The sequence below is a fragment of the Impatiens glandulifera genome, chromosome 3 (genome assembly GCF_907164915.1).
Source record: "Impatiens glandulifera chromosome 3, dImpGla2.1, whole genome shotgun sequence".
In the NCBI taxonomy this organism is placed as follows: domain Eukaryota; kingdom Viridiplantae; phylum Streptophyta; class Magnoliopsida; order Ericales; family Balsaminaceae; genus Impatiens; species Impatiens glandulifera.
In genome coordinates this window covers 63,315,424-63,331,047 of record NC_061864.1, presented here as the reverse complement: position 1 = coordinate 63,331,047, position 15,624 = coordinate 63,315,424, and the positions used below count along the sequence as shown (strand labels likewise).

Sequence of the window (15,624 nt, the reverse complement as noted above, 5' to 3'; positions counted from 1 at the left end):
TCATAATTCTTCATATTCAATCTCTAATTTTTTTTCCAATGTTTATTCTACTTTTATTCCACTCTAGTTTATCTTTTTTAAGATTTACAAAAATTATGAGATAGGTAAGTAATGGTTTTATTTTTATTTTTAATATTTTGATATTACTAATGTTAAAAATATTTATTAAAGTTGTGTTTCTTTTTTTTCAAACTTTATAATCTTATAAATAATTTAATCGGGTAATAGGGTACCCGTCGGGGATCGGGTACCCGACGAATCGGGGATGAGTATAGAAGTAGAGATACCCGTCGGGTTCGGGGTCGGGGTCGGGGTCAGGTAGTGAAATGAAAATCGGGTTCGGGGATGGGTACTTTACTACCCGTCGGGTAGGGTACCCGTTGCCATCCCTAGCTAGACCAATATGATGATGATTGATTTCAATTTAAAATTTTGTGTATACATATATATATTTTAGGTAAGTTTTTAACCATTTATTTTAAATATGTGATTATATATATAATATAATTATATAAATTATAAAATAATTAATATAAATTGTAAAATGAATAATAAAAGTATAAAATAAAATAATATTAATAATAATAAACCGTCTATAATAAATATGAAAAAATTAAAAAAAAATTTTAATAAAAATATAGGATTTAATATATAAAGAAAGAAAAAATATATATATAATAATAATGCTAAAATATTAAATAAATATATATTGATATAAAATTATATTAAATTGTATTATATATATATATATATATATATATAAGATGAGAGAAAATAAAAATAAAAATTAATTAAAAAAGAAAATTAATATATAAATGAGGATTGATAACATAAAAGTAAATTAATTATTAGAGATACAAAATTAATTAATTATATATATATATATATATATATGATGAAAGAGAAAATAAAAATAAAAAATATATTATATATATATATTTATTTATTGTATTTCTCTCTCATATATATAATATAATTTTTATTATATATATGAGAGAGATAAAATATATAAATTAGTTACGAGAGATAAAAATTTATATATATATATATATATATAAAAGTTGAGAGAAAAAAAATAATTAAGAAAGAAAATTAATATATAAATGAGGAATGATAACATAAAAAATAAATTATTTATAATAGAAAATAAGATAAGAGAAAACCAAAAAAAAAATAGTTATGAAGAAAAATTAATATAAAAATGATAAATGATAATATAAAAAAGTTAATTAATTATTAGAGATACAAAATTAATTAATTATATATATATATATATATAAAAGAGAAAATAAAAATCGAAATTAATTAGGAAATATTATATATATATATATATATATATATATATATATATATATATATATATATATATATATATATATATATATATATATATATATATATATATATATATATATATATATATATATATATATATATATATATATATATATATATATATAGGAGAGTGAACATTAAAAAAAATTAAAAGTAATTAATTAGAAGGAAGAAAAAAAATATATAGTATACAATAAGAAAGAAAAATTTATAATTTTATTGTGAGTATTAAACGTTATTATATATTATATAGTATTATTATGTATATTATAAATATTTTATATAAAAGTAAATAAATATTTAATATTAAATATAAAAATAAATAAAAATTAATATTAAAATGATTAATAAATTTATATAATATTAATGAAGATAAAATATATATATATATATATATGAAAGAGAAAATAATAAAAAATTTAATTAGGAAAGAGAAATTAGTAATTATTGAAAAAGAGATAAATTAGTAATTATTATAAAAGAGAATTTAAAAATTATTATTATTATATATATTACGCATAAAAATAAATATTTATTTATTAATAAGGTAATATATATTTTATAAAATTTGGGTTAAAAAAATATATTTATATAAAATTAATGAAGTAAAAGAATATATTTATATGAGAGATAAAATAAAAATTAAAAAAAGATAAATTAATAATTATGATAGAAATATAAATTAGTAACTTATGGATATAAAGTATATAAATAAATTAAGAAAGAGAAATTACATGATTTGTGGATAATTGTGGAGAAAACTTTTTTACACCTCCAATATTTTAAATTAAGCGTAATTTAGATATATATAAATTATTTAAATTTTTAATTAAAAAATATATATTTTCTTAAATTATTTTATTATTTGAATAGGTTTAATCAAATATAATAACTCATATTTTAATAACCCTAAGATAATTTTGAAAATTTTATAAAAAGAAAAACTAAAATAATATATATATATATATATATATATATATATATATATATATATATATATATATATATATATATATATATATATATATATATATATATATATATATATATATATAAAAGAAATAGTAAATAGTTATGGACATTAATAAATTTCGTCAAAAATAATACATACTGTAATGTTTTGGAAGGGGAATGCTAAATATAAAATAATTTTAAGAGTGTTAAGTTTGGAAAAAAATAACAATTAAAAAGTTAATTGATAAGTATACAAAACACCAATTTGTTTTCCTTTTCCTTGTAAAATTTTCATTCTATAATAAAGACATGAAAACAATAAGTGTTGCTTAATTTGTTTAATAAATATACGTCGGTGTTCTATGATATATCTACTATTAAAATATATTATGGAAAAAAATCTTATAATATAATATTAATGTATATAATTAAAAAAAGATTTGATTTGATTATTTATTATTTATTACTATATTTATGTACCACATTCACCGTTGTAATAATGAAAATTTGACACCCTATATTAAAAATAATATTATTATTTTTAATTGAAATTTTTAAATTCAATATAAATTAAAATAGATTAAAGATTAAATTAGAATTAATTAAACCTTAATAAAGAAAATTAAATAAAAATTTAAAATTAATTTAAATTTAAAATATTGTATATATTTTACAAAAATTAAATCCAAAAAAAAGTTGAAATTATTTAATTATGATTTTAAACATAAATTATTTATAATTTATAGCTTAAAACAATAAAATAAATATTCAAAAATAAAAATAATGGACATAATTTTTATTATGTTTCCAAAAATATTTTTTGTGAAATTTTTTTGAAGAAAAACGCAAGAAATTGTTAAAATTCGATTTTAAATAACATATTTTTATTAAAAATTAAACTTATAATATGGTGTAGCCAAAATTATGTTTAATAGTTTACAACAGGATTCAGATCAGCTTTGAATTTTCATCTAGCGCACAAGAAAGAACGTGCCACATAATCGGATGTAACGAAGTCAACGCGTGTCCGCTCCACCGGATCAACTAACGACATGGACAAATCTTGTTAGTTGAGATCGTCAAAAGTGGACGGAACGTCAAAAGGTGCCACGAAACAACGTCGTTTTGGGTCTTCTTTTTCCCTCAAGATTATTCTCTCATTTTTTATCGTCACACCCTCGAGGAGAATGAGTAAAGACATCATATATGTGAGCATAAATGACAACACATCTTAATGAGGATTAGTTGGCCCCCTTTCAATATTATTTTTGTTTTTCCATATGGACAGTTTATATTCCATTTTAGTGATTATTAGTCCTAAAAGACCTTAGATCGTAATTTCTCACCCAATGACATACCAAGATATGTTAACGTAAGACCACATATTTGAACCCAAACACATTTTCCAAACTAAACATTCTTCTAATTAAAACAAAATCTAATAAAAAGATATTTAACTTATTAAGATTAAATCGATGACCGGAACATGTACCGAACAACCATAAAATATCTCAAAGGTGTTTAAAATTACTATAAGTAGTTTGAAGTATGTAGAACGTGCCATCAGTGAAAAGCAAATATGATATGGCAAAATAGTATCTTCTTCACTCACAACACACTCCACGTGTTCCAAGTTTTCTATGAAAACCATCATATTTTTATCGGGCGTACATAACAATGGTGAACAAGAAGAGAGAGAGAGTGGATCATTATGTATGATTCCTCTAGAGCTCTTAAAAAATCCCTAAGAACTCCCATTAACAATGATAGAAAACTTAACATTCGAGAGGCAAAATTTAAATCAGCCAATCTATTTTGCACTTATTGTCATTCATTTCATTACATCAAACAAAAACTCTCAATTAAAATGATCATAAGTTTTTTCGATGTCAACTTGACAAAAGCACATTTGTCTTCTCTTAAATTAGTTGATTCATGCACTCATTGACTATTAATACGACATCATAGAAATGATCGTCTCTAAGACCCTCTACAACATGTTGGTCAAACATTTTCCGACAATATTATTAAAAGACGAAACAAGATTGCGTGAAGTTTTACAAATGAGGCATATCAAAGTAGAGTTTCATCTTTTGTCAAATGATGACAAACGTTAAAAATTATAAAAAAAAATCATAATTCCAATATTAAGGAAAGGTCACGCCTTCTTTAAAAAACAAAAGTAAACACGTCACATTCCAACGCTTTATCACTATTGCACCATTTAATGACCTCTTCAACCTCTTCCACTGAAAAATGACCCTCCAGCCTATTTGTTTTCACTATACTAATTGAATCAAAAGTAATATCATTCAATTTAACATTAAAGGATCATCAAGTAAACCATTATAGAACTTGACAATACTCATAGAGATTTCTAGTTCACTATCATGAACTTTTATCTTGATCGAGATCAAATTATTCACATTATTTCTTTCTTGCACGTGAGAGATCCCATGCAAAAATTGTGTGTTTTTATCTCAACTTTTAACCATGTAGCTCTACTTTTCTAAAGTCCTCTAATTTCTTCATCCTTACTCATATCGAGCAACTTACTAACAATATGAATTCGAGAACTAACCTCCTCAATGCAGAGTTTATGAATCTTCTCAGTCCTGTTAATGACATTAATTTATTACATAAGTCGTTAATTTTAGTACAAAATATAACATGATCCCACGAACAACCTTTTGAGAAGCTTACGCAGATTCCTCAAGTATACTAAAGGTTACTCGACAAAGAACAAATCGATGTCTAACTCACCTACCATGATTGCACACATTATATAAAGTCTTCCTAGATCAACAATTTATTTTTTAATATAAATGGTCGACATGTTCTCACCATCATTCGACGTTTCATCTATCAAAATCGGTCGGTGATCTGAACAACTCTATGGAATGATCTTTTTAAATATATTAGAAACCCCTCGAAAAATTAATTCACTAATTAGAAATCTCTTGATAGGGGAATGAACATGACCCCATTGTCATTCACTCTACTAAAGGTGAATTGACCACATTCCAAAGGTAAGTCGATAAGTTTAAGATCTTTAATTGTCTTTAAGAATTTGCGCATTAGGCTACTAGGCCTATTGGCCCTTTTTCTTTTAGATGAGCTGGATCTAACTTTGTTAATGTCGCCCAAAAAAACAATTGATAAGTCCTAAAGACTATCAACGTTCTTCATCTCATTAAATAACTCTATTTTATATTGTTAAATAATTGACCCATATATAGAAAAACTTATCAATCTGAAATTATTCTCGTGATTTCTTAATTGAACATTAACCGAGTATCTACCCAAACTAACATCTATTTTCATACATGTCTTCATTTCATGCCACAAAAATTTTACTTGGCTTCCTATAGAATCAAGATCCTCTTAATTAGGGATGATAATGGGTAATGATCAAGTTCATGTAATTTAAATCGAATTCAGGGTTGGGGATGGAGATTATTCTAAACCCAAACCCGAAAAATATCCAACTATATTAATATTAATTTTACATTTCACATCTTCATCGTAATAATTACCTCACTTAATTAGTATACTCTTATTCACATTATACTCATACTCACGCTTCTTTTTTTTATTACCAACAAAACATATTTCTCTTTCATTAATATTTATCTTTTATCTCTTCATCTTCAACTATTAAAATTTTTCTCTCTTTCATCACTTCTTTATTTTTTAATATTTTTCAATATTTTCTATTTATTTTCTTCTTCAATTATAGTAAAAAAATTATGTTTTTCGACATCTATAACATTCATATATAAATAAATAATGCATTTGTTTGTTTGTCTTTATTTTGATATTACTAATTTAAAATTATTTAGTGTTTAGTTATTCTTCAATATTGTTTTTAACTTTATTCTAGTAAACTATACAAATTTACCTAAAGGTAATGTGGTACCCTTCGAGGATCGAGTACCCCACGAAACAAGGAGGGAATAAATAGAGATACCTGTTAGGTTTGAGGTCGAGTAGTATAATGAAAATAGGGTACGTGGATGGGTAATTCACCACCCGGCATGTAGGGTACCTATTGTCATCCCTACTCCTAACCACACAACCAACAATTATATATCCTTAATGATCCACTAATCATCTTCCGAATTTTAGTCTCACTAAAATAATATATGCCACAACTAAGGGTTCTCATTAATGTCTTAATGACGCATCTTTTCACACGATTATTTATCACATAACCGTTTCAAGCAATAATCTTTCCAATCATTGATAAAAAAAAATCTAGTTTGAATAACCATTTGTCGGTTTTAAGACACTCTTTCCTATTTGTATATAACCTTGCGATAGAACATTTAGCTTTTTCAGCATACAATGTTGCTAGTTTTTTTTATGAAGAAGGCTTAGGTGAAAAGTATACAGGAGAGGTCTAATCTGTTCACATTGGGACACACTTCAGTCTCTAATTCAAAAACCTCCTTAGGGGATTTATTTTCATTCATTGTCATATTATGTGTTGAAGATTATACTTATATATTCTCATTGACATCATAATTTGGCTAAAAACTATCGATTCCTAATTAGACACATAATGAATAAAAACTGGTAATTCAATTAACATTAATCTCAAGATAAAGTGTTCTAATAGGTGACAATAATTTATTTTCTACCTCATCAATCGTTTCTTTCTCGCACAACAAGTTCAAAAAAGGATGGGGAGTTGATGAACTCAACTCTTGATACACCACCACCTATCTACTCTTCCTTTTTTTGACATTCGAGGATGTATCACAACTTGAGTAGTGTAAAGACGAATACTCGATCTCAGCCTCACGAGAATCTGTTGGCCCGTTTAATCTAGCCTTAGTCTGCTCAACCTCCATCCTGACCATATTAAATCTCTCATAATTTTTCATCTCAACAACTAGCCTTTCAACATTTGTAAGGCTAGACATATAGATTTGATCAACGTAAAAAGGGGTTATCACTAATCTCTCATTAACCTAAATGAAGTCGACACCTCCGATACAGGCAAATATGTCGATGAAGAGGATCATGGTGAAGGAGACGCGACAATAGAAAGTTCGGGTCACACCATCACTTTTATATACTTGTGTATCGTTATCAGAACAAATAGATTTAGGATAACGGCTATGTGAATCAGAATGATGCACCCTAATTCTAACACAACCGTTATCATGTCCTAATTGACTCGTCAAGTTCACTAAATCTTCAAGATCATTACTGTCCCAACTAAGAAGATCATGATGTCACATATTTATTTACATTCCAAACAATCAAATTCATGTATCATCTCTATCTACGGGAAGTCTTATATTGTGTTCGGGCACAATATCATGTTGTTTTTCAATATTAATTGATCGACTATCAACGTGTCGTCGGATTCCTTTCTCGATAAATGGTCTAATACGCTTATCAATTGACTTGATAAATGTTATTTTAAAAAGATTTTCATAAAGAAACATATCTTGCACGAAAATTGAATCCATATTAAAAGACTCCCACATCAAAGACACCTTGGTTCAATGTCAACATCTTAAGAGCATGACATAATCTTATACAAAAAAAAAAAGTACTTTTAAAAAGTAATCATTCTTCAAAATTGAATTTCAAGAAGACAATAATATCTATTTATGGTAACTCACCTACATAGAAGTTTGAATTTGAAATGCTCATATTTCTTTCATTTATTTCTTTTGAAAACACTTGTTAGTATTCATGTTCATTTATTGAATTAACTTTAGTTGGGCATCTTTCTTTCATTAATTTCTTTTGAAAGCACTTCTTAACCATGTTCGGTTGATCGAATTAACTTTAGCTTAGATATTTTATGTTCTATATATCTCTATTTTTTTTCATAACAAAGTAAATTACAAATTGTAGGCCAACAATCCAAACAACGTAGAATCATACATGCTTTTACTATTAAACTATATGCTTTTACTATTAAACTACTTATAATTTATTAAGAATCTACTAAAATTGATAGCTACTAGTAAATTCCTAGTAAAATGGAGATCTTACATGAAATTGAGAGAATTTAATTAAAAAATATTAGTTATATTATTATTATATATATAATTATTAAGTATTTTATAAATTAACCATTTTAAAAATATATATCTAATTAGGTATAAAATTAATTTAAAATATGGCAAATTACATGGGTGGCTCCCTAACTATTCTGATCGCCCACTTTTAACCCTAAAATTAATTTTTAAAACAAATCACCCTTTCAACTTAGAAAGGTCACCGCTGTCTTTCCCTAGAAAAGTCATCGTTCTCTTTTCGTCAACTTTTTGTTATTTTAAACATAACGGCTTAAGCTTAAAATATTATTATTTTTTATATGTTATCTTTAATCTTATTTTTTATATTTATATATATAATTATTAAATCTTATTTTTATATATACATAATATATATATATATGTATTATTTATATATATATATATTATTTATATATATATATATATATTTCTATATCTATAAAACAAAGTTTAAAAAAATATATATATATTATCTTTAATTATTAATTTATATATATATATATATAAATTATATAATATATATTTTAAAAAATAATTTAAGAGTTAAAAGTAATAGTCACCTTCTTACTCAATTACTTTTAACCTTTAAAATTATTTTTTTTATATATATATTATATAAATATTATATATAAATTAATGATTAAAGATAATATATATATAAATAAAAATAAATAATATATATAGAAGATTTAATAATTATATAAATTTAAAAATTAATAATATATATAATATTATATATATGTGATTTAATAATTATATATATAAATATAAAAAATAATGATTAAAAATAATATATATAAAATAATATTTTAAGCTTAAACCGTTATATTTAACTAAAAAGTTGACGTAAAGACAATTGGTGAGTTTTTTAAAAGTTGAATGAGCGGTTTATTTTAAAAATTAATGACAATCCAAACCATACATGACTTAGATAGAAATAATATTATAATATATAACTCAACATTCTATTTCTATAAGCATGCCAAGGATGGTTCGTTTCTTGTTGCCATGCCATTAGTTTTTCTCTTTTATATATAAATAAATTCATAAATTTAATTTGTTGTCTTCCATGCACATCTCCTAAGATACCCACCAATTACGAACCTTCTTATATCTTTGTCATAAATACTCAGATCTAATCACCATTTACAAATCACATCTAGCTAGATCTTTAATTTTCCCATATTCATTTTCTAGGTAGCATTTATTTTCTCTCAATGGAAGGGAAGGGAAAGAAACTATGGAGAAGAATGAAATGCGATCAACTTATTGATTACAACTCATTACCAGCTTATCTTAAAGACAATGAATTCATTCTGGGTTATTATCGATCTGAGTGGCCATTGAAACAGCTCATTTTAAGCATCTTCCATGTCCACAATGAAACCATTAACATTTGGACGTAAGTTCTACTGCTTTACCAAGTTTTGTTTGTTTTGTAAGACGTTTTAAGAAAAAATCGAACTCGTGATCTATGTTCTTTTAAGAAGAGTGATACGGGAATTACTACTTTATGATGTTTTGATTTAACAATGAAATAATTTGATATTTTTCTTTGTTTACAGGCATTTGATTGGATTCTTGTTGTTTCTTTACCTCACCAAACACGCAGCGGCTAAGATTCCAAGCACAATTGACAATTTAAGAAGAGTTGATTTTAGCAAAATATGTGAAGAGGTTGTAAATTGCCTTATTTCATTGCCAACAATGGCCGATCTTTCTCGATTAAAGGATGCACTTTCCTCACTTTCTACTTGGCATATTACACAAGTTATCACCAAGTGTTTGCCCCATCATTTATCGAGTACCAACAATCTTAATGCAACAATATCGGATGGCTCTATTTCGGTATTTTTCTTTTCCTAACGGCTTGTTTTGAACTTTTTCTGATTTGGGTTATTCATATAATCTGGTTTGGTATCAATATTTAATGAAAAATATTTGTTTAGAAAAGTAAATAAAAGATATTAATTTAATAGTTTGATAGATAAATTGATTAATTAAGTGATAAACAAGAGTGATGAATTATTTAATAGAAGAAGGTCTTGAATGTTGGTTTTTTTTGTGTGTGTTTTTTTTTTTTTTTTTTAGTTTTTAAAAAAGTTTGTTATTTGTTGAACAAGTAGGTTATTTGTGTTTTTAAGTGGTCAAATTATTAGAATCACTTTTTATTTAAAATTAAAATTTTATAAAATTAAAATAATGATATTTTAGTATTTTAGTCGATTAATTGAGTGATTTGATGGTTTTAAAAAAAAATATGAAGGAAGATAATTTTGGTGAAATTTTCTCTAAACTCATATAATTAAACCATCTTTAATAGTTTAAACTCATTAAGATATTTCAAGTTGATCAAATGTCAAGTCACGTATTTGATTTTTACTTAAAACATTTAAAGTTAAAACGATGATTATGAGTGTGAACAAGAATAAACTAGAAATTATAGCCAGGAACTTAAATTTAATGTAAAATTTAGAGTTAGAGTTTCTTAAAAGTTAAAACTCATGTAGAATTGAGTCATGGTAGTTTATATTAAAAATCACTTAGACAACTAATACAAGTTTATTATTATTTTTAAATTGTTGAATTATATAAAAGTTTGCTAGGTAAAAAAGTTTAAAATAATCAAATTAAAATATTTTCAAAATTTAATAATAAAAGTAAAATGAAATAAAAGCACTGGTGGTCTAGGTATAATAGTACTTTGCCACGGTACAAACCCTGGTTCAATTCATGGCTGGTACAATTGATTTTGAGTTATGTTGGTTCTCATTTTTTCCAAAAATTAAAAAAAACGAATTCGATTTGAATTCGAATTCAGTTCGGTTTTTGAATTGGCTAAGAAAATAAAATTTTGAATAAACTAAATCGAAAACTCGAATAACCCAAAAACCGAACCGATGAACCTCCCTCAGAGTGGGTACACTGATGTTTTTCCCAAATATATAATTAAATATCAAACTTAACTAGAATTTTTTATTTTAGAGTAGGTTTTAATTGTAAGTGTCATTGTGAAGTGTCATGGAAATGTAATAAAACAATATTAATATATATATATATATTTATATATATTATAGGGACGAATTTATGTAGGACTTGGGTGTGCTTTAGCCCACCCCGAAAAAAAAAATTACGATTAAAAAAAAATTCAATATATTTCACTATTTGTTTATATATTTATTTTAAAAATTGATCAAAATTACTTTTATACCATTGTTTCGAGAAGCATTAATACATAAACAGCTGCTCAAGAAGGTTTATCACTGATTATTAACATTTATATTCGTCCCACTTTCATTATTCTTGATAATTAGAAAATTTCGTACGATTCATACGGATAAGGATAAAAATAAAATAAATTAAAAAAATTATAATAATATTTATTCAATTTTTAAAATTATTAAAATTAAAAAATATAACGCCTTTCATTCCACATTTTATTCACTTCGATAAAACAACTTATTTTTTCACATGTTTCATCATATATTTTTTTCCGAATGAATCTCTCATTTCGTGACTTTATACTTTCACTTTGTCAATCAAATATTTGATTCATATTTTTTAATAATTAGCATCGTGACCTCACACTTTGGTCAATTAAATATTTGATTCATATTTCTTTAACCACTTTCAAATGATACCGGTCTATTATCCCTCGACAAACCACATCTCAATCACATTTGGTTAAATATTGTAGTTGTTTTGTTAGGTTACAAGTTCGAACCTGCAAATAACATTTTAAATTTATTTTTAACCATTTTAAATTTATGGGCGGGTCAACCCACAATTCGACCCAAGTATCCATTTATTCTCACATAAATATCCAAATTAACCACAGCTCTCGACCCGGCAGTCCAAACACTTTAAAAATTAAGCATCATTATATATATATATATATATATATATATATATATATATATATATATATATATATATATTTTAGTTAAAAATTTGAACTTTTATTATTAAAATGTCCCGCGTTCATCAAATTTGGTGTTGAATCTTAAATACAAAGTGTTGTTAGCCTAGTTGGTTAAAGGGTTGTACTTGTTTTTGTTAAGTTGCAAGTTCGAAACTTACAAATAACATTTTTAAATCTATATTTAACCGTTTTAAGTTTATGGGTGGGTCAACCCACAATCCGACCCAAGTATCCATTTACTCTCACATAAATATCCAAATTAACCACAGCTCTCGACCCGGCAGTCCAAACACTTTAAAAATTAAGCATCATTATATATATATATATATATATATATATATATATATATATATATATATATAGATTTTTTAGTTAAAATTTGAACTTTTATTATTAAAATGTCTCGCGTTCATCAAATTTGGTGTTGAATCTTAAATACAAAATGTTGTTAGCCTAGTTGGTTAAAGGGTTGTACTTGTTTTTGTTAAGTTGCAAGTTCGAAACTTACAAATAACATTTTTAAATCTATATTTAACCGTTTTAAGTTTATGGGTGGGTCAACCCACAATCCGACCCAAGTATCCATTTACTCTCACATAAATATCCAAATTAACCACTACTCTCGACCCGACAATCCGAACACTTTAAAAATTAAACATAATTATATATATATATATATATATATATATATATATATGAACCATCAATTAATTATATCCTAAATTCTCAATATTTTTTATTAATTGTTTTCCTTTTCATTAATATTTCTTCATATGGTTTAAAATAATTTACATTTACTTTCTTACTGTCAAAATTTTAGGTAATATATATCATGATTTGTACTTAATATTGTTTGGTCTGAATATTTTATCACAATGTATGCAACATATATATTAATTATGGATCAATAAAAGAAATTTTAACCATTCAAAATATAATAAATCATGTTAACATTTATATTAAACTTACTCTTGTGGGTAATTGATGTTTGTGTTAGTTTCTTTGTTATAATTTACTAAAATTTTCAGAAATAATATATTAAAATTAATTATGTTAAAGAACATTAAAATTGAAAATTGTAATACTAATATATATTAATTAGAACCAACAAGTAATATGATCACAAATTCTCAGCATCTTAATAAACATTATATTTGTGCCACCTTGAATATCAATTAATGTATTAGCAAATTCTCTCTTATTATTAAATTATATAATTATTAATAATGGTTATTATTATTTTCCTTTTCAATCATTTTTAATTAATCGATTTTATGATTTAAAATCATTTATATTTATTTATTAGTTGATATTAATCGAACGCTTGATAAAATATAATTAAAACTATAAGTGTATATTTAGATAAATAGTTCTCGAAAACTCGCAATCTCATGACCTGTACTTTATTTGTTTTGTCGGAATGTTTCAATTTTTAATAAAAATAATATTCATGTTAATTATACATTAATAAAAAAAAAAATATTAACTTATTGACACGTGAATATCAATACCATGATATTTTTAATCATTTGATCAAAAAAAATTATTAATTTTTTTTAGTGAATGAAGTCTGGCCATCTTCTTTGGTTGCAATAAATTGAATTTCAAGAATTAACTATGTTAAAAACAGGAAAAATGAGAAATTGAATACCTTATAATGCCTTGACACATAAATCGATTGTAATAATAAAAAAAAAAAAGAAGACATGAAACTCTCCTAACAAACAAATCTAAGAAAATAACACCAAAACAAATAGAATGGAGCATCATGCTCTAAAGGTACTCTAGGGTGCCTAAAACAAATAATCAATGTTTTCCGGTACTGGGGGAAACGGCTGATCAAGCAAATCATCAACCATCAGTTCGATAGAAGAACCAATGCCTGTTTCGGAATCCACCGGCCTTCCAAGGTCGGGGGATTCCAACGTCAACATGGGGGTCATCTTGGTTCCAGAGTCGACCCCATCAACACTTGTTCTTTTTTTCTTATTTTTCCGGGTCGGGTGGTACATCTCTTTTGTGTCTTTTTTATGGTAGACACGACCAATCACCCATTCATCGACCTACACATTAACCAAACAATGGGAAAATATTGAATCATCTAGAGACAATAACACATAACATTAATTAAGTGATTCTTGTGTGCAATATGCTTACCCTAGAAGACTTTCTACCCTTCGCGGTAGAACTACTATCTACATCGAGAAGGGAATACTCGTGCATCAACCAATTGGTTCTTCTCGCATGAGGAACTCTTCCAGTAAAAAAAGCCATTGACTTTCTTATGCCTTGGACCTTAGAAGAATGACCAATTATCTTTTTGGGTCCGGTTGCCATCCAAAAACCTGTTCCGGCTAAACGGTTTGGCCTACCCCTGTTAGGGTGCTTTCCATTCCTAAGGGTGAAGAAGTACCAATCTTCTTCACCATAAAGAGCCATTTCTAGGGATTAAAAACAAACAAACAAACAAACAAGCAAACAAAATATAGAAGAATGTTATCGATAAGAAATCACTCAATTGATAAGTAAATGAAACAAAATGAGAATTAAGATAATATACTTGGAAGTTCCCATGGATTGAACTTGTATATATCAACCTCAGCAATCACATCTACATCCAATGGCAATGACTTAGATTTGCGAAGGAGAAAATCTGAAATTAGTTCATCATCCTTCGGATTGAATCTGAAACATTTAGGTACAAAAAGTTGACTCCCATTAGGAGCCCCTATAGGTACTAAACATTCACTCTCATTGTCATTTGAACCCTCCATTCTATCTATATCTCAACTATTGTGAAGAAGATGAATTGGTGGTACATGAAAGCAATGGGTTTCAAGGTATTATATAGTGTGCCAACACCTTGCCAGATAGGAGACAACAAATTAATGAGCTTGTTTGGTTTGAGGTTTATTAAAAATTTTAAAATACCAATTATTAATTCAGTTAAATTAATAAAAACACTATTTTATATTTAATTTACAAATTTTATTGATAATTAAGTATAACATGAATTTGAGTATTCAAATAATTAAATTGTTAATTTATTGGATTTTAAATAGATTGTTTTAGAAATGATGATAAAACTATTCTCGAATAATCTTTTATTCGACACGTGTTTGTATGTTCGAATGAAGTTAAGATCGATGTACTTTATTTAGATTTTTTTGTCGTTTGCGCAGGGTAACGATTTCTTTATCATTATATATCTTGCTTACTATATAATATTTTTTTATTCTAGATGTCACTGTATATTTAAATTAAGTCACATATATAATTTTTTTTAAATTAAAACCACTAACACAAATTTAATTTCATAATTTCAAATAAAGTTATATATATTTTTAAATAAAGCTATATATTTAAAAA

At 25.3% G+C, this 15,624-nt stretch overlaps 2 protein-coding genes across 2 annotated transcripts; one reads left to right on the top strand and one right to left on the bottom strand.

Moving 5' to 3' along the window:
* Positions 1-9,497: 9,497 nt before the first annotated feature.
* On the top strand, positions 9,498-10,213 carry LOC124933082 (heptahelical transmembrane protein ADIPOR3-like). The gene is made up of 2 exons (XM_047473808.1): positions 9,498-9,735; positions 9,899-10,213. Exons 1-2 carry the CDS (start codon positions 9,551-9,553, stop codon positions 10,197-10,199), a joined length of 486 nt encoding a protein of 161 aa, XP_047329764.1. The 5' UTR covers positions 9,498-9,550; the 3' UTR covers positions 10,200-10,213.
* Positions 10,214-14,048: 3,835 nt separating this feature from the next.
* On the bottom strand, positions 14,049-15,029 carry LOC124930608 (NAC domain-containing protein 102-like). Its single transcript, XM_047470937.1, has 3 exons — positions 14,816-15,029; positions 14,413-14,696; positions 14,049-14,318 (listed from the first exon to the last, which is right to left on the bottom strand). The coding sequence occupies exons 1-3, from the start codon at positions 15,027-15,029 to the stop codon at positions 14,049-14,051; spliced, it is 768 nt and encodes a 255-aa protein (XP_047326893.1).
* Positions 15,030-15,624: the final 595 nt, after the last annotated feature.